Source organism: Odontesthes bonariensis, chromosome 22 (assembly GCF_027942865.1).
Source record: "Odontesthes bonariensis isolate fOdoBon6 chromosome 22, fOdoBon6.hap1, whole genome shotgun sequence".
Taxonomy (NCBI): domain Eukaryota; kingdom Metazoa; phylum Chordata; class Actinopteri; order Atheriniformes; family Atherinopsidae; genus Odontesthes; species Odontesthes bonariensis.
In genome coordinates, this window is record NC_134527.1 from 17,424,516 (window position 1) to 17,439,299 (window position 14,784).

The following is a 14,784-nucleotide window of genomic DNA, read 5'->3' on the forward strand; positions in this document are numbered from 1 at the left end:
CTTTTCCGCTGTTTTCTTGCTTCATAGATAGGAAGATGGGTAATAGTGGGTAGGTTTAAGAAAAAAACAGCAACATTGTGGAAAATTATCTGATTACCATCAAGAATTATGCGCCTACCTGCTGGTCGGACTGATAAAGGTGAAGGAGATGAGCTGATTCCAAAATGGGTCATTCTCAGATATGGTCTCCGTGCCCACCAGGGCCTTGAGGCTGGGGTTATCAGACAGGTCACTGACCTGGCTGGTGTTGGCTCCCATCTTTGCCGGCTCCTTTCAGCCAGACCTGCCACTCTTCACTTCTTATTCACCAGGCACATGCCAAATCCTAGTGCAAAGAAAATGCATTAATCTTTGGAGTCATAGCACATGAGAAGTAACCATGTCACAAAGTTCCCAAAGTCACTTTGCAAAACTCAATAAGGACCTTAGAGTGCATAGCAGCTTCACTCATCTGCACTGATATCTAAATATGTGCCAACAAGGGCAATCTTATCTCCTTGGGCTTTAAGGCACTCACAGTTAAATTCCAGTAATACCGAATAAAAGACTTGATTTGAACAACTATAAGAAAAAGACATATGCACTGATCAGCCATAACATTATGACCATACAGCTAATATTGAGTAAGTCAGTATTTTCCAGCAAAACCATCCTGAAACATCAAAACATGGACTCCATGGACTCGCTGTGGTATCTGGTACCAAGCCATGAAGGGGTAAACGTGGTCAGCAGCAACGTTTAGGTAAGCGGTACATGTCACGGTAACATGAACGCGGGACCCAAGGTTTCCCCACAGAAAACTGCCCAAAGCATCACACTTCACTTGCAGATTTGCGTTCTTCCCTTAGTGCATCCTGGAGCCATCTTTGCCAAATGAGCACAGCACGCAGACTTGGCCTTGCATTGAGTATGCATGATTCATCAGACCAAGCCACCTTCTTACATTACTTTGTGGTCCAGTTGTAATGCTCATTTGACTATTATAAGTGTGCAGCAGTGGAGATGGCTTAGGAAGGGCTCCCAGCCTTGCATTCAGCAATCTCTAATTCAGTGTGTGTCCTGATAATTCTGGTTTTCCTTTGTGGACTACTTTGACCGCTGAAGACCAGGAACATCCCACAATGACAGCAACTGTGGAAATGCTTTAACCCAACGGCCAAGCCATCACAATTTGGCACTTGTCAAGAGTTGTTCAGTTTCATACACGTGCACACATCAACTTCAAGAACAGGACATTCCTGCGAGATAAAGTTCACTACTGAATCACCAGGATGTGTTTTGTTTTCTTTAAATGACACACCTTTTGCATACACGTGTAGCCAGCCCCAACAGCCTACCTACTGCACATTAGAAATAACCAGAAGAGGTGAACAATAGGTCATAGTGTGTACTTTTCATATAATAGTCAATAAAAAGTGGAGCAGTGGAGCAAGCAGGACTATATACTTTTCCCGTTCTTTTTTCATGCTTTTATGGTTACCAGTGAACGTGTGTTCATATCTAATGTACAGTCTTTAACTATATTCGCTCACGGTATTAATAAACATGTTACTGCGTTTAATTTAACCAGCTTCCATGACGTTAGCTAGCTAATATATGTTTCAAGGTAAGAGAAACTAGACTGCTTCCCGTCAAGTTTTGCAATAAAATGACTTACCCCAAACAATATAGAATCACAACAAGGAAAATGTCTGACTCCGGACCGTTACCGGTAAAACGGTTGTTAACATCTTATCCAGAAAGCAGCTAACGTCCATGGTTTGTTTGCAATCAGCTGACGGCTCGGCTTACCTGTCATAAATGATTCTCGCAATTTCCTTGTCTCTGTTGGTTCCCAGATCCGATAATGGACAACTGTTTTTTCTCCCCTTCCCGCCCCTTAGCCGTTTTGTCCGGATTGTTTACCAAGCGTCAATTAAAAAGAGCAAATACTTGAAATTGGGGTGTAATTCAGTCAGCTAAGTTCACTCTACATACTCCTCTCCTCCATGTTTTCCACGTCGATACGCCTTGCGTAATGACGACATGTAGACGTTAACTACGTGCGTGACATTTAAGGTTTGTTGCATTTCAACTGTAAAATCGTAAATTCCGTTTTCTCAGTGAGAACATTCGTTTTAAATTTGATGAAATCTCAACAACAATAACTGCTGAAACTGTAGTTATATACTGCTTTTTAGCAGTTCTATCCACTTCTACCTGTAGCCAGTGTCTATGTTGCTTGCATGGGCAAAATACCTAAAAAAATGCATCGTTACAACGCAGTCTAACTAACAGCCACTCATGTATTTTTCAACGCGAACCAACATTCAACTTCCTTCTTCCGAGGTAACATGAACGCACCAGGAGAAGAGGTCACGCCAGTCTTGATATAAGCCTGACAATTTAATTTATACAGCAAAGTAAGAGAAATTAATTTCAGGCCCACTGTTTTACACAAGATATAAATAACGCAGTATCTAAAAGTGACATATAACCATTTTGTCCAAAATGATCTCAGAGATCTCCAAGGCTTACAAAATTAAAGTCATGTAATGAAAACCAACACTTATGCAAATATTTGATTGATTTACGTGGTCTTACTGTAGATTCAGCTGACATTTTTACTTGAGGTTTTCTACTGTGTTCTGTGGAGACACCACAACTACTTGAGTTGAGTGAAAATAAATATATGCATGGACATGTTTTTTTTTTTCAATCCAACTGAGACAAGCACTTTAGTTGTAGAAATGTTCTTGAGATATATTTACGGTCAGTCTTTTGCAATTAAAGTATTTTAATTTAAAGTCACTTGAGCTTCATTCAAATAAGCATTTATCAGTTATTTCCTTTCCTACCTTTAATCACAAATTGATAACTTACTTGTCCACAATAATATACCTCTGTGATACATTCAGTTTTATAGACGAGAGAATACAAACAAATGCAAGAGTCCTTATTTAAATTATGTGAATCGGAAGTTCTCTGAAGGATATACAATATTTAATGGCCGCAATGGTTTTGACTGAAGGTGTGAGCGAAAGTCTCAATGATTCATTTTTATTTTCTTAATTGTCAAAATGAACACAAACATCTTTTACATATTATGGCAGAAGTGAAATCTGGGACAGTTATCAATCTTCAGTTCACAGAAACATCATATTACCATCATATTCCTATTAGTTCAAATATCACACTATACAAACTAATTAGATACCAGCATGAACCGCTCAGACTTGCTGCAGTGGCCTGTAAAGCTAATGTAAAAGTGATAAAGATGTCTCCATTTTAAAGGTTATTTATTTATTTCAAACTGCAAGCTTGACTTCTAAATTCTGTTTCATTAGGACTAAACATTAAATATACTAAAGATCATTGACAAGAAAAATATATCAACAATATGAGTGAAGAAATTAAAAAACACGCTTCAAAACGCCTTTCGAAGGTTATCAAAACCACTCCATTTGAAGAAGACTGATAAGTTAATTAATAGTCTATCTATATCATTTCTGTGGAATATTTACACTGCTTCTGCTGCATTACAAACATTTAGAGGTGTCAGTCTGTCTTCTTGTCCGCTGCCGTAGTAGATCCGTTAGCAGTGGTCTCACCGTTGCTTTCAGACTGAAAAACATGAGAGAGAAATTAATTTTGAAGTAGTAATAAACGATAACAATCATAAAATATCAACTCTGCATATAAACTGCTGTTTCCGTGCCTGTGATTTGTGTGATACTCCTACAAGATGCTGTCTCATAAGAACATACAGAGAACAGAGACTACTTTGGCTAATCGTTGAAGCAATATGATCAAAATATAATTCAACAGATACAATGTAACAACAAGGTGTGCACAAATTATTAATAAAAGAGAGGAGATAGAAGAGGTTTCAGTACATAAGCTGTCCGATAAAACAAGGAATTAAGCTTACTTTGCAAGTCCCATTACTCTTTTCACTGACTTTCTGATCACTCGTGTCAGTATTCTGCACCGCTTTTTTGGTCCAGAATGTGTTAATGAAGGGTGAAATGATGGGATAGATGATAGGCTCCAGGAACCTCTTGTAGACCCACAACAGGACTGGAATCACAATGCAGGGAATGCACACCATGGCTGTGGCTCAGACAGGCCTTCGAAAACAAGGAACCTGAAGTACAGAATGAAGATTCATTTTCCTTTTTAAAAATGCAGTAACATGTAATTTCTCTCAGTAATTGATCATGAATTATGTTTACATACATCCTTTAAAAGGACAAGACTCAGTTTTCAATATGGACACCCCTATACTTGCTAAACAGGTGGTCATTCAACTGATTAGAAGTGTTAATTTAACCTCACCATTAGCTTCCAGAAGGCAACCTTAAATTAAAGTAGCTCATTTTTAAAAGGAGCTCCTGAGATACAGAAGCAGAAGGGTGGAGTGGACCGGAGGAATGTAAAGAAATCAAACGGCTGCTTGATTGAAAAGAATAAATCTCTTGATAACAAATGTCACTAATGCTGTATTAAGTATTTGGACCAGAGTCATGTAGCGAGGACACTGTGGTGGTAAATGATTTTACATTAAAGTTGCAGCATGGGTTTGTTTGTCGTCACGTTCTAGTGTTATGGTGAGTAGTCAATGAATGAGGTCACCAACCCACTGGATGATTTAGCAACACAGAAACCACAATAAGAGTTCCAATGACCAGAATAAAGCCAGAATAAAGCCAGAAAGCCTGATATTGATCAGAAGAAAACTATTTTCAAAAATCAAAAATAGGATGTTCACTTTGGAGAACTGATGCGAATCTGCAACAAGAAAACAAAAAAGGTCACCTATACGAGATCTATAATAAACCCAGGATTGTTATCACGAAAATAAAAATCCAACATATGTGTGGAATTGTATGACTCGTGTATTGTCTCTATATCTGTATGCGTGTGATGTCAGCTCAGATGATTATTATCTGGACTCAGGAGACAATGATGAACCAATAATCCACTGACAGCCATTTAAATGACAGTCTCCACTATCTCTTCTCTATGAAGCCGTTTTCGCTTACAGTTTTTCCCTGGTTTTGGTCTGGTATGACTCTAAATTTACGGTGGAAATGTGGATGAGTCTTTGAAAATGTTACAATTACTTTGTGGCTAGCAAAATAATAAAAAACTACAAGAAAATCCAAGTTGTAAGAAATGAGCGTAAGCGGCGTCAGTTAAGAAAGGTTTACTTTACAGCGTCAGTGATATTTTAATCTCTTCATAGAGGACCTTCTGAGGTTATGTCTGTCTGACAGGTGTGTGCTTTCACTTATTTGTCAGCTTATAGATTATTACTTATGAGAGAAACATTTTAAACCCATAGCCATCAGTTAGCAAACAGCTTCCTGTCATCGTGCGGTGTCTGACATAACCGGTATGAGAAACCCAAACGCCAGACACCATCTAGCAACTCAGAGAATTAAACAGAGTAAACTGTCTTACCTTTAAAAATCAAATCAGAAAAAAAGGAGGCGTTGTCACGAGATGCCGACTTGAAGAGGACGTTTGTGTTTCAGCTCCTCTGCGAAATCTCTAGAACTTAATGTACACTCAAATCCGATGGTACGTTTTCATTAAACTCGGAAGTCGGTATTTCTGAGTTACTGGAAAAATAATACTGAGAAACGTCCCTTATCTCAACCTCCAAACTGGCAGCTTCTTACAACATGAGTAGGTTAAAGCTGTAGTAACATGATAAGTATCATGTTTAGTGTGTTTTAAATTGCTAGTGTTTAAATCGGTCGTCTAAATCAGGAACGTTTTAACTGTGGACACATTAAATTGGTGACTTACGAGGCAGAGGGAACGCACCACAACTTCCGTAGAAGAAGAGTAAGCGGAAGTTGTTCCACACCGGGCGCATTTCTTCAAAAACAACTATCATTTGAGTTGCTAAGCTTTGTGAGTTACTGACATATAATTATAGTTTCTGTCTCTATTTTATGAAAAACATTTATTTAATGGAAGGTCTTCATAGCATAGCACCGAAGGTTGCAGCAGTTTAAATACCTAGGGCGTTAAACTTAAGGCGATGTGTTGCTAACTACAGGAAACACTTGTGTTGGATGTAATTTTTTGATGAACCCTTTCGGAATAATCACACGATATCAGAGCTACAATGAAACATTCATGTTGATGATCTGGTGTAATAAAAGCTGCTAACTAGGTGCTTTCATATAAATGTATTGGCTTTTGGCTCGGGGCTTGCGTTTGAAGTGATGGGCACTATCGCTCGTTTGTCCACCCATTAATACAAAGAAGCAACAACTACGAGAACATTCCAGGAAGATGGTTTGAAGACGTGCAAAGTAAATCAAGAAAAAAATACAAATAGACAAACGATCAGCAAACGATGCATTTTGACCTGAGAGAGACGGAAGCATGTAAGAGAAAAATAGACATAAACATAAGCATATATAGTACAAAATTAAGATTAAACAACTGATTCGAAACAGAAAAGGACTGCAAAGAGACACAAAATTACCTGAGAGAGATGCAATTAAATGAAAATGTAGTGCAAAATCTATATAACAATGGTGAATTTAGTTTAAAAAAGATGTAAAACTGTTCACAAAGATAAGGAAAATTAATTAAAATTAATGAGAAGAGGCGCTAAACAACCGCAGAGGCTCAGATTGAAAATAGTTAAGAGATGACAATTGAACACAAGCAGAAGCAAACCCAGTGACACCACAGGGGAGACACAAAAATTGACCTCAGTCATGCAAAACAACTCTTGTTTCTTGTCTCTTGTCTGTCAGTGTTTTTTTTTTTTTTTTTTTTTACAATTGCAAGTACCAACAAACATATTTCTTGTTTGTTTATGTTTTCTTACCTCAGGACAACAATGCCTCTGTCCACACAGTCTCAGAGCGACGATGAACAATACGTTTTAGTAGCCAGTATGGATAATGCTCGCAATCTCTCCAACATACTGAAAGCCATCACCTTCAAGGACCATGCCATCTTCACAGCCACACCCAACGGCCTGAAGGTCACCGTGGAGGACTGTAAATGTTTGCAAGCCAATGCATTCATCCAGGTGTGTTTATCTGGTGTCCCCCACCCCATACTGTTAAATGTATCCATGTATCCACTATAAACGAGACACCTACCTGAACTAAATGATTTCGTACTATTCCAGGCCGAGATCTTCCAAGAGTTCACCATAAAGGAAGATTTAGTGGGTTTTCAGATCAACCTCACTGTTCTCTTGGACTGTCTCAATATCTTTGGAGGAAGCACAGTAGCAGGTAACAATTGAATGAAACTTGATTGGAAAATGGGCACAAAGTAAAACCTTAACCACAGCTGAACATGTTTGATACCTCACTCATATGATGTTGCAGGAGTATCAACAGCCTTGCGGATGTGCTACAGAGGATATGGTTATCCTCTGACGCTGTTCCTGGAGGAGGGTGGTGTCGTGACTGTTTGCAAGATTAACACACAAGAACCAGAGGAGCTAATTGACTTTGAGTTCTGCAGCACAAACGTCACAAACAAGGTACACTTCACCTTTATCATTTATTGAAACTGGATTACTAAAAATGAATAAACAGTTAAATATGAACCACTCTCCATAGGTGCTATAAATACATAAAATACAGCTCCTCTATAGTTTACCATGGCTCATTTACTTAAATCCTCTAGGAATATTCACAAGTATAAGTGCAGTTAGAAAAACAGTAAATATAACTTATTGCTACTCATGTACCTGTGGCTCGTTTAAAAGGTGATCCTGCAGTCTGAGAGTCTGAAGGAAGCCTTCTCTGAACTGGACATGACCAGTGAGGTGCTACAGATCACCATGTCCCCCAGCCAGCCGTACTTCAGGTGGGCTGTCAAAGACACACTATTTCCTCTAAAAGTACATGGAGTGCATAATTCAGCTGCTGAAATTCAAAAGAACTGCATTTCCCTTATTTCAGTAATAATATTGTTGTCTTTCAGCATAATTTTATCTGGCATGTTATTGGAGCAAAGTGTGTTGCTTTTTATTAAATTTGCTGGGATTTGTCATTGAGTCTGACCTTTTTTTTCTTTATTACCTGAATCATCACTTATTTCTCCTCCACACCCATTGCAATACAAGCATTTGATTCTTGAATTGTGTTGATCGTAGATGCTTTGTAATAACTTACAGATATATTGTTTGAATTGTCGAACTCTTCAGGTTGTCTACATTTGGGAACTCTGGAAACGCCCATTACGATTATTCCAAAGACTCGGACATGATGGAGCTGTTCCGGTGCACCAAGACACAAACCAACAGGTGAGCGCCAGTAACTTTACAAACTAAAGTAAAAAAATAAAATAAAGGGATTTATATATTTTTGCATTCATTTAGGATTATGGTAGTTTCAGTCCTCCATAAACTTGTCCCTATAAGATAACTGCACTAGTTTAAACGGGTTTTTTAAATGTCAATGTCAGTCAACAAACTAGTGAATGACATCAAAGTGGCGACATGTAATAAGCCCTCATGCACCCTTTTTCAAAATACTGCTTCAATGCTGTATCCATAGCATTTATACTGCACTGCACAACACTGTACCAGCCACTCAACTGTCCGATAGTTGGCTGTAGCGTGACTACGAACTGGTCCCAGGACTGATGATGATCGACAGAGATGGAGAAGTTTAGTTCTATCTCTTCAATGTTGCTGGTTTGAAATGTTTGTTAGATATAATCCATATCAGAGCTTCTTAAGTGCATTTTCGACTGTCATGTGGCTACAGTTTTTTTTTTTTTACTCAAATCACCTGAGGTTGCACTTTTGGGGATGACAAGATGTGTATATTAATGCAACCTTTCCCCCAGTGGACACTGAGCACACTTACTTGACACAAGGAAAAAAAATAAGTTAGTCTGACCAAGACAGAACTTTAAAAATGGATGAAAACATGTTTGTCCGACCGAAATCAGCTATAATCAAATGGGCAACTTTGTGGATGTGGAAAAATCTACAACAAATTTGACCTCAGTTGCCTTTAACTCCTTGGTCCAGTTTACACTAGTCTCTAATTGCTGACAATCAAAAATATTTGAAATTATGCTGCTGTTTGTTAAAGACCTTGTTAACTGCAGTAGCCCAGAAGGGACAAACCAAACACCGGCTCCATAATTTTGACTTTCCTGCATCCATTTTAGTTTTTCTTGCACGATTAGAAGGGGAGGGCGAGGTAGGGGTTGCCGTTTATATTCTAAGCCACCAGAGATCACTTCGTCCTACACACTGAGCCTAGACAGTTCAAATGCTCACAGAGCCTCGTGAATTTGAGCGGCTGAGGACTGAAAAACCTCAATTTCGCTCAGCCATTTGTACCGTAAGTATTTTTGTCTAAATATCTTCCAGCCAAAATCTGCTTCTAATGACTTTTATTTTAGCTCTGCATTTTCTTTCCTTCACCTGTGACAGATACAAGATGTCTCTGCTCAAACCGTCCACCAAAGCCTTGGCTTTGTCCTGCAAAGTCTCTGTGAGGACAGACAACAGGGGCTTTCTCTCCCTGCAGTACCTGGTCAGGAACGACGACGGACAGATCTGCTTCGTGGAGTATTATTGCTGTCCCGATGAAGACGTGGAAGAGGAATGAGGACAGCCCGTTCAGTTTGACGTTAAATATGCGCCTTAACATCAGTGGTGGCCGGTTGTTTTTCAGGCCGCATTAAGGAGAAGCTAAACTCTGAGGTCAGATAGACACAGGCTGGAAAAATGTTGGGGTTTCAGGTATGAAACAGGCCCATCTCTAAGGTTTAACCTTACTGCAAGTGGTTTTCTTGTTGGTTATTTAGGGATATTGTAGAACATGAACATCAACACCTGAGAGACTTAGCCACAGCCCTGTTTTTCTGCCTCATCGACACACTCCGAGGCTGCCTTAGGCTTTTTATGTCTCTACACAGCTTCAGTCTTCAGAGTCCAAGTTCTGAGTTCAGTGACTGCGCAGTTATGTTGTTGTTGGTTACTATGGAGACCATGGTTATTGAGTCAAAAGTCGCCGTGTCAGCATCGACAGTGAATTTGAGGGAACGTAGTATAGTTGTGGCCAAGATTAATCTGTATACAGCACTTATTTTTTTCTCTCCAGGCCTGATTTCTCATGCTGACAACCTGCACAGCCCTTTGAGTGGAGTGTACATCAAAAGATGCTGACAGCCAGCTGAATCGTTTTATTTCAATCGCATACCAAACAATCGCACTCAAGCCAAGTTTTTTTTTTTAATGTAATCTTTACTTTTATCAAAAAGTTTGTTTCAGTACTGTAAAATTAAAGACATTTCTGTCCAGTTACCATCTGCACATTCCTCATAATGTAGACAATATACGTGGTCAGTCCACAAATTATGGCAAAAGTCATTTGACACAATACGAACATTTCTTTAGGATTATTAAGGGATACTTATGTAACATGTCACAAGAAGCCCATCAAAAAAAAAAAAAAAAACTCATAACGTTGCACCCTAACGTTTTCATAAGAAAACAATTGAATGGTGGCAGCTGTGACTCAACTTAATCGAGTCCATCCAGTTATCTTCGTGCCCTCTGCATCCTTTGTCTTTTGAAAGCTTTGTGTTTGTTCTTCTTCATCACTTTTGGCTCGGGTGCCTCTGTCTGGATGTGAACAGGCTTCTCCTCAGCCGGGGTGACGAAGACATCAGCTGTAACATCTTTGTCCAAGTTCTCCTTCGCATCTGCCCTCTTCATCTTCTGGAGCTCCTTCACCATCTGCTTCTCGCGCACTTTGGCTGCTGCTGCCAGACGGAGCTCTCGTCTATGCTGTAGGTGTATGAAAAGAAAGATGGCCGATGTAATTAGCTTCTGGTGGCATACATGTTAGACATTGGCTGACTTATAAAATCTTCCTCCCGCATTAAAAATCAAATATGAGTGTTGGTTTCAATAAGCTTTAAACCAATCAGGGCAAATTATTTTTTGTTATATTGGTAGATCTTCACCGTCCCAATCTCTACTGTGGTGCTCACCTTGCTCTTGCAAGGTTTTATTGTCACATGGGAATGATCTGTTACGATTGTGAAGTTGAAATCTTTGCTGGTGGAATGAATTCCAAAGTCCAGCAAACATTACATTAAAATTCACGGCCATTTAGCGCAATTCTGTAAAATCGTGCTAATAAATGTAAAGAAACAATGGACTTTTACCAAGTTAGGAGACTGAAAGTCTGGGTTTGCATAGAGTGTGGGCCCTCCAAAGCTTCCCTGAAAGATCTTCATAAGGTTAAGAACAAATCGAGGCCCAATCTCCACCAGTGAGGCATCCTCCTCGATTATCTGAACACGGAAAGCATGGAGAGAGAAATTATTATAAGAAATATGATCAATAAAATTAAAATAAAAGCTAAAACAGTAGTGAAACATTACCTGGTAGTTTCTAAACCATATCCTGTTGTCTGCAATGGTGAATGTGAAGACGTGGTCCACAAAGGGCTGACTTTTTGGATGGTAGCGTGGAGTGGAAAATGTCTACAATAAGAGAACCTAATAGTTACTTATTTTACATTGAAAACAGACGCTTAAGTAAACCCAAAATTTGTCATACCAATGATCAAAGTTCACACTGTTCATTCATGCAAAAAGATAAACCTTCATTTGTCCCACAGCGGGGGAAATTCACATATTCTGTATTACAGTACAGTGGACAAATAGGAATCAAGAGAGAAAGCCATAAGGGCACTATGGCATTTATAAGGGATATTAACAATAGAAATTTGTTCAGCTGTTAAAAAGAAATCTTCATTTATGTTCACTCCATTTGAACACTACGCAAACTGAAATCATACCTGGATGAAGAGCTCTTTCAGTAAAGCGTACTGTGGCTCCTTGTCAAATTTCTGCGGGAGGAAATAAAAGATTATATGATTTCGGTTCACATAAATACAAGTTACTTGCAAACAATAAAACAGGAGGGCTCATCCCTCAGATCACAGAGCACATATCAAAGACCAAAGGTTTCTATGACTTCAAAGGAGACAAATAAAGCAGCACTGGAAATCCACTTTTCTAGAGAAATAAAAGCTAGAAGTTTTATACTGCCCCAGGTCATAGCCGCGATTACCATGGTTTCAAACAGTATGAAAGAAAGACAAGACAGCGGGAGCTCCTGATAGAGTGGCTATCAGAGGGTAGATGCTGAAGGAAGCAAACATCTGGACCTAACTCAAGTTAACTGACCCTAAATACTCGTTTTCCACAGTTAACCCGTTTCTGACAACAAATCCTGATGATAAAAACCACGGTGATAAAAAATAACCTAACAGCAACTTGAATATAACACTCTGTTCCCTGGCTTTGCAGTTGTGTGCCACTTACAGGATCAAAGGAGAGCAGCGGTCGGGATCCTTTCAGGCAGTTTCCGGTCATTTTGAGTTCAGCCAGCGTATGAACTGTTGGAGAGAAAATACTATAAAGAATCCTTCCGCAGCATAACAGATACGATCCGCAATTTGCACAGTTGAGAATATATAGACCATAAAAGAGAAGCGACTTACTGTTCTGAACCAAAAACTTTGCAGAGGGTCCATGAGGGCAGTTTGAGATCCTACGGGGTAAGAGCGGAATTCAATGACAGCCGTATTCGTTTTCGAACACTAAATAGCCAAGCTTAACATGTAGAAACTAGAACATGGATCAAACACCAACCACATGTAGAGGTCCTGCTTCTTCTTGGCTTCAAAAAAGATGCATTTATTGCAGTTCTTGATTTCGCACACCTACAAAAGAAAACATAACAATATTAAACACCATCTTTGAAACGTAATAATTGATTATTTAAGGGAGAGCCTAAAAATGACAACACTCACCTCATTAACGACAAACAGCTTGTCCTTCCTGTCCATCTTTGTATCTAAACATACAACATCGCTGTTACAATTCAGTCCCATAAACCATTAGTTGTCCGTACAGATTCGTGTACAGAGGACAACACCATGTGCATGCTTACCTGCTTTAGCATGAGGCATCATTGTCCTCAGATCTTGCATCAAGTGTCTTGTTCTGAAGTTAATTCCTCTTGAGGAGAAGATGAGAACCCTTTCCTTGTTGGTCCATTTACCCTGTTCAGGACAGATAATCTCATGACGTCCAACCAAACCACAACACACTCGTTGCTGCCTAGTGTAAAACATTCCATTATTCAAGCAGAGTAAATCTTTTAAAAAACTAACAAAAAAAAAAAAAACAGCCCAGAATGGAGAACAAAGCTAATTTTTAAAACGACCTATTTTGGATTTCTGGAGTGGACTGCGATTTTTGTACTTCCTCTTCACCACGTCACATAATAAATTATATAGTACATAAAATCAGTAGCAGTAAAATTGCGTTTTTCGCTTTAGTTAAACAATGACATAAAGACATTTAAAATAATCCCCGTCTGTATTTGTGAGCTACTGCTTGCTAATTAGCTAATAACAAGCTTGAGCACTTACCAACGAAACCGGTGCTGGGACTGTAACTTCATGTATCAACTCCTGTTTAACTTTAGCCACGGTATCGCCTCCATCTGCAACAAATTTAACCTTTTTTGCCTTTTTGCCACCTGGTCCCTCTCCTCCACGTTTTCTCTTGAATGCCGCCATGTTTCAGTGCGGACACAAATCTCGCGTAATTAGCAGATGTCCAACTCAAACAAACACACATAGAGACACCTAAAGGTGTGGAGGTGGTACTGCAACAGACAGTCCTTAGGGGGTCACAAAAGGAAATGCACTCATTTAGGACATAAACTGCACGTGTATGGTACACGAAAGTCGATTCAGAATTCATGGAAATCTTTTGGATGACAGATTTCAACTATGTCAAATTTGAGTTATATAAAGAAAAGAAGCCTAATGAATTTGTTGTTATAAACTCACCAGCATAACGACCCAATTGTTCCCCTCTAGCCAGTTGTGCCCAGTCTGTCAATTGTACATTTCTTGTTCCCTATTTATTTTTTCATTGTTATCATTATTTTTTTTTTTTGCCTTTCAACACTCCAGTCCTGCTTTTTAGTCATTATATGGTTCAGTTGGTATTCAAAGTCTGCTGATGATGAATGCAGTTATTCTCTTTCTGTTGCAAAGTATTAAACAAGTAAACAATAGGAATAATAATAGCAATAATAATGATAACACATTTAATTAGTAACACAAATCTACAACTTGAACAAAGGCAATTTAAGGAATTTTGTAAAGTATCTTCATGAAATAGAAAAATACATTTTTGCCACAACTGGAGCATTTTGATAACAATGAAAGCACCATATCTGAACAAAGTATAAACACATTGAATTATCTTAAGTCCTAAAAACTTGATAGGTTCAATATTGTACCTTTTTGAGCAAATATCTAAACAAATGGGCATTCTGTGGAATTAAGTAATATTACTGCCTTTGCATTCATTGCATTTGAACATATTTTATGTAGGAATATTTCCTCAATGATTAAGCGCTGCAAAGAAATTAACCTTGCACATTAAACAAGGTGCAAGTCTTAATGACACCACTAGATGGCAGAATGGGATAAGCAATTGCTGTAGGGTACCATTAGTAACTGACATTATGATGGTAATGCCATTATAACATGAAGTTAAACAGAAAACTGTGGGTGTTTGGGTGCTATGCCACTTGTGGTCCCTTTCAAGGATCATAGAACACACTTGTGCAATAATATGAGCATCAATTAATCATTAAGATCAGGCCTCAGTGTAATACGTCCATATGAGATAGACAGGCGGAAAATAGGGCAGCGGTCACTGTCAGTTTAAGAGAGTAGATAAAGA

General features: G+C 38.8%; 4 protein-coding genes across 4 annotated transcripts in view; 1 reads left to right on the forward strand and 3 right to left on the reverse strand.

The window, feature by feature from the left end:
- Nucleotides 1-2,003, reverse strand: part of dym (dymeclin) — a 51,279-nt gene extending 49,276 nt beyond the window's left edge. The window contains exons 1-2 of the mRNA XM_075455825.1: nt 1,792-2,003; nt 119-325 (exon numbers count right to left, since the gene is read on the reverse strand). Coding sequence (XP_075311940.1) covers nt 119-258 — 140 coding nt within the window. The 5' untranslated portion in view covers nt 259-325; nt 1,792-2,003. The remainder of the gene's footprint in view (nt 1-118; nt 326-1,791) is intronic.
- Nucleotides 2,004-3,023: 1,020 nt separating this feature from the next.
- On the reverse strand, nt 3,024-5,585 carry c21h18orf32 (chromosome 21 C18orf32 homolog). The gene is made up of 3 exons (XM_075455613.1): nt 5,446-5,585; nt 3,911-4,126; nt 3,024-3,603 (listed from the first exon to the last, which is right to left on the reverse strand). Exons 2-3 carry the CDS (start codon nt 4,088-4,090, stop codon nt 3,538-3,540), a joined length of 246 nt encoding a protein of 81 aa, XP_075311728.1. The 5' UTR covers nt 4,091-4,126; nt 5,446-5,585; the 3' UTR covers nt 3,024-3,537.
- A 224-nt stretch (nt 5,586-5,809) lies between these two features.
- Nucleotides 5,810-10,300, forward strand: rad1 (RAD1 homolog (S. pombe)). Its single transcript, XM_075455612.1, has 7 exons — nt 5,810-5,904; nt 6,844-7,045; nt 7,148-7,256; nt 7,353-7,510; nt 7,739-7,839; nt 8,180-8,278; nt 9,425-10,300. Exons 2-7 carry the CDS (start codon nt 6,851-6,853, stop codon nt 9,600-9,602), a joined length of 840 nt encoding a protein of 279 aa, XP_075311727.1. The 5' UTR covers nt 5,810-5,904; nt 6,844-6,850; the 3' UTR covers nt 9,603-10,300.
- Nucleotides 10,209-13,619, reverse strand: bxdc2 (brix domain containing 2). Its single transcript, XM_075455611.1, has 10 exons — nt 13,452-13,619; nt 12,968-13,079; nt 12,828-12,871; nt 12,667-12,737; nt 12,516-12,565; nt 12,337-12,410; nt 11,808-11,858; nt 11,389-11,490; nt 11,170-11,298; nt 10,209-10,786 (listed from the first exon to the last, which is right to left on the reverse strand). The coding sequence occupies exons 1-10, from the start codon at nt 13,599-13,601 to the stop codon at nt 10,538-10,540; spliced, it is 1,032 nt and encodes a 343-aa protein (XP_075311726.1). The 5' UTR covers nt 13,602-13,619; the 3' UTR covers nt 10,209-10,537.
- Nucleotides 13,620-14,784: the final 1,165 nt, after the last annotated feature.

Excerpts from the sequence above, each read along its gene's own strand:
- c21h18orf32 (XM_075455613.1), bottom strand. The coding sequence starts at position 4,090 with ATGGTGTGCATTCCCTGCATTGTGATTCCAGTCCTGTTGTGGGTCTAC. Across the intron at positions 3,604-3,910 it reads AGAGTAATGGGACTTGCAAA|TCTGAAAGCAACGGTGAGAC; the intron begins GTAAGCTTAATT and ends CATGTTTTTCAG.
- rad1 (XM_075455612.1), top strand. The coding sequence starts at position 6,851 with ATGCCTCTGTCCACACAGTCTCAGAGCGACGATGAACAATACGTTTTA. Across the intron at positions 7,046-7,147 it reads AAGCCAATGCATTCATCCAG|GCCGAGATCTTCCAAGAGTT; the intron begins GTGTGTTTATCT and ends GTACTATTCCAG. Across the intron at positions 7,257-7,352 it reads TGGAGGAAGCACAGTAGCAG|GAGTATCAACAGCCTTGCGG; the intron begins GTAACAATTGAA and ends ATGATGTTGCAG.
- bxdc2 (XM_075455611.1), bottom strand. The coding sequence starts at position 13,601 with ATGGCGGCATTCAAGAGAAAACGTGGAGGAGAGGGACCAGGTGGCAAA. Across the intron at positions 12,872-12,967 it reads GATGCCTCATGCTAAAGCAG|ATACAAAGATGGACAGGAAG; the intron begins GTAAGCATGCAC and ends TTGTATGTTTAG. Across the intron at positions 11,491-11,807 it reads TGAAAGAGCTCTTCATCCAG|ACATTTTCCACTCCACGCTA; the intron begins GTATGATTTCAG and ends CTCTTATTGTAG.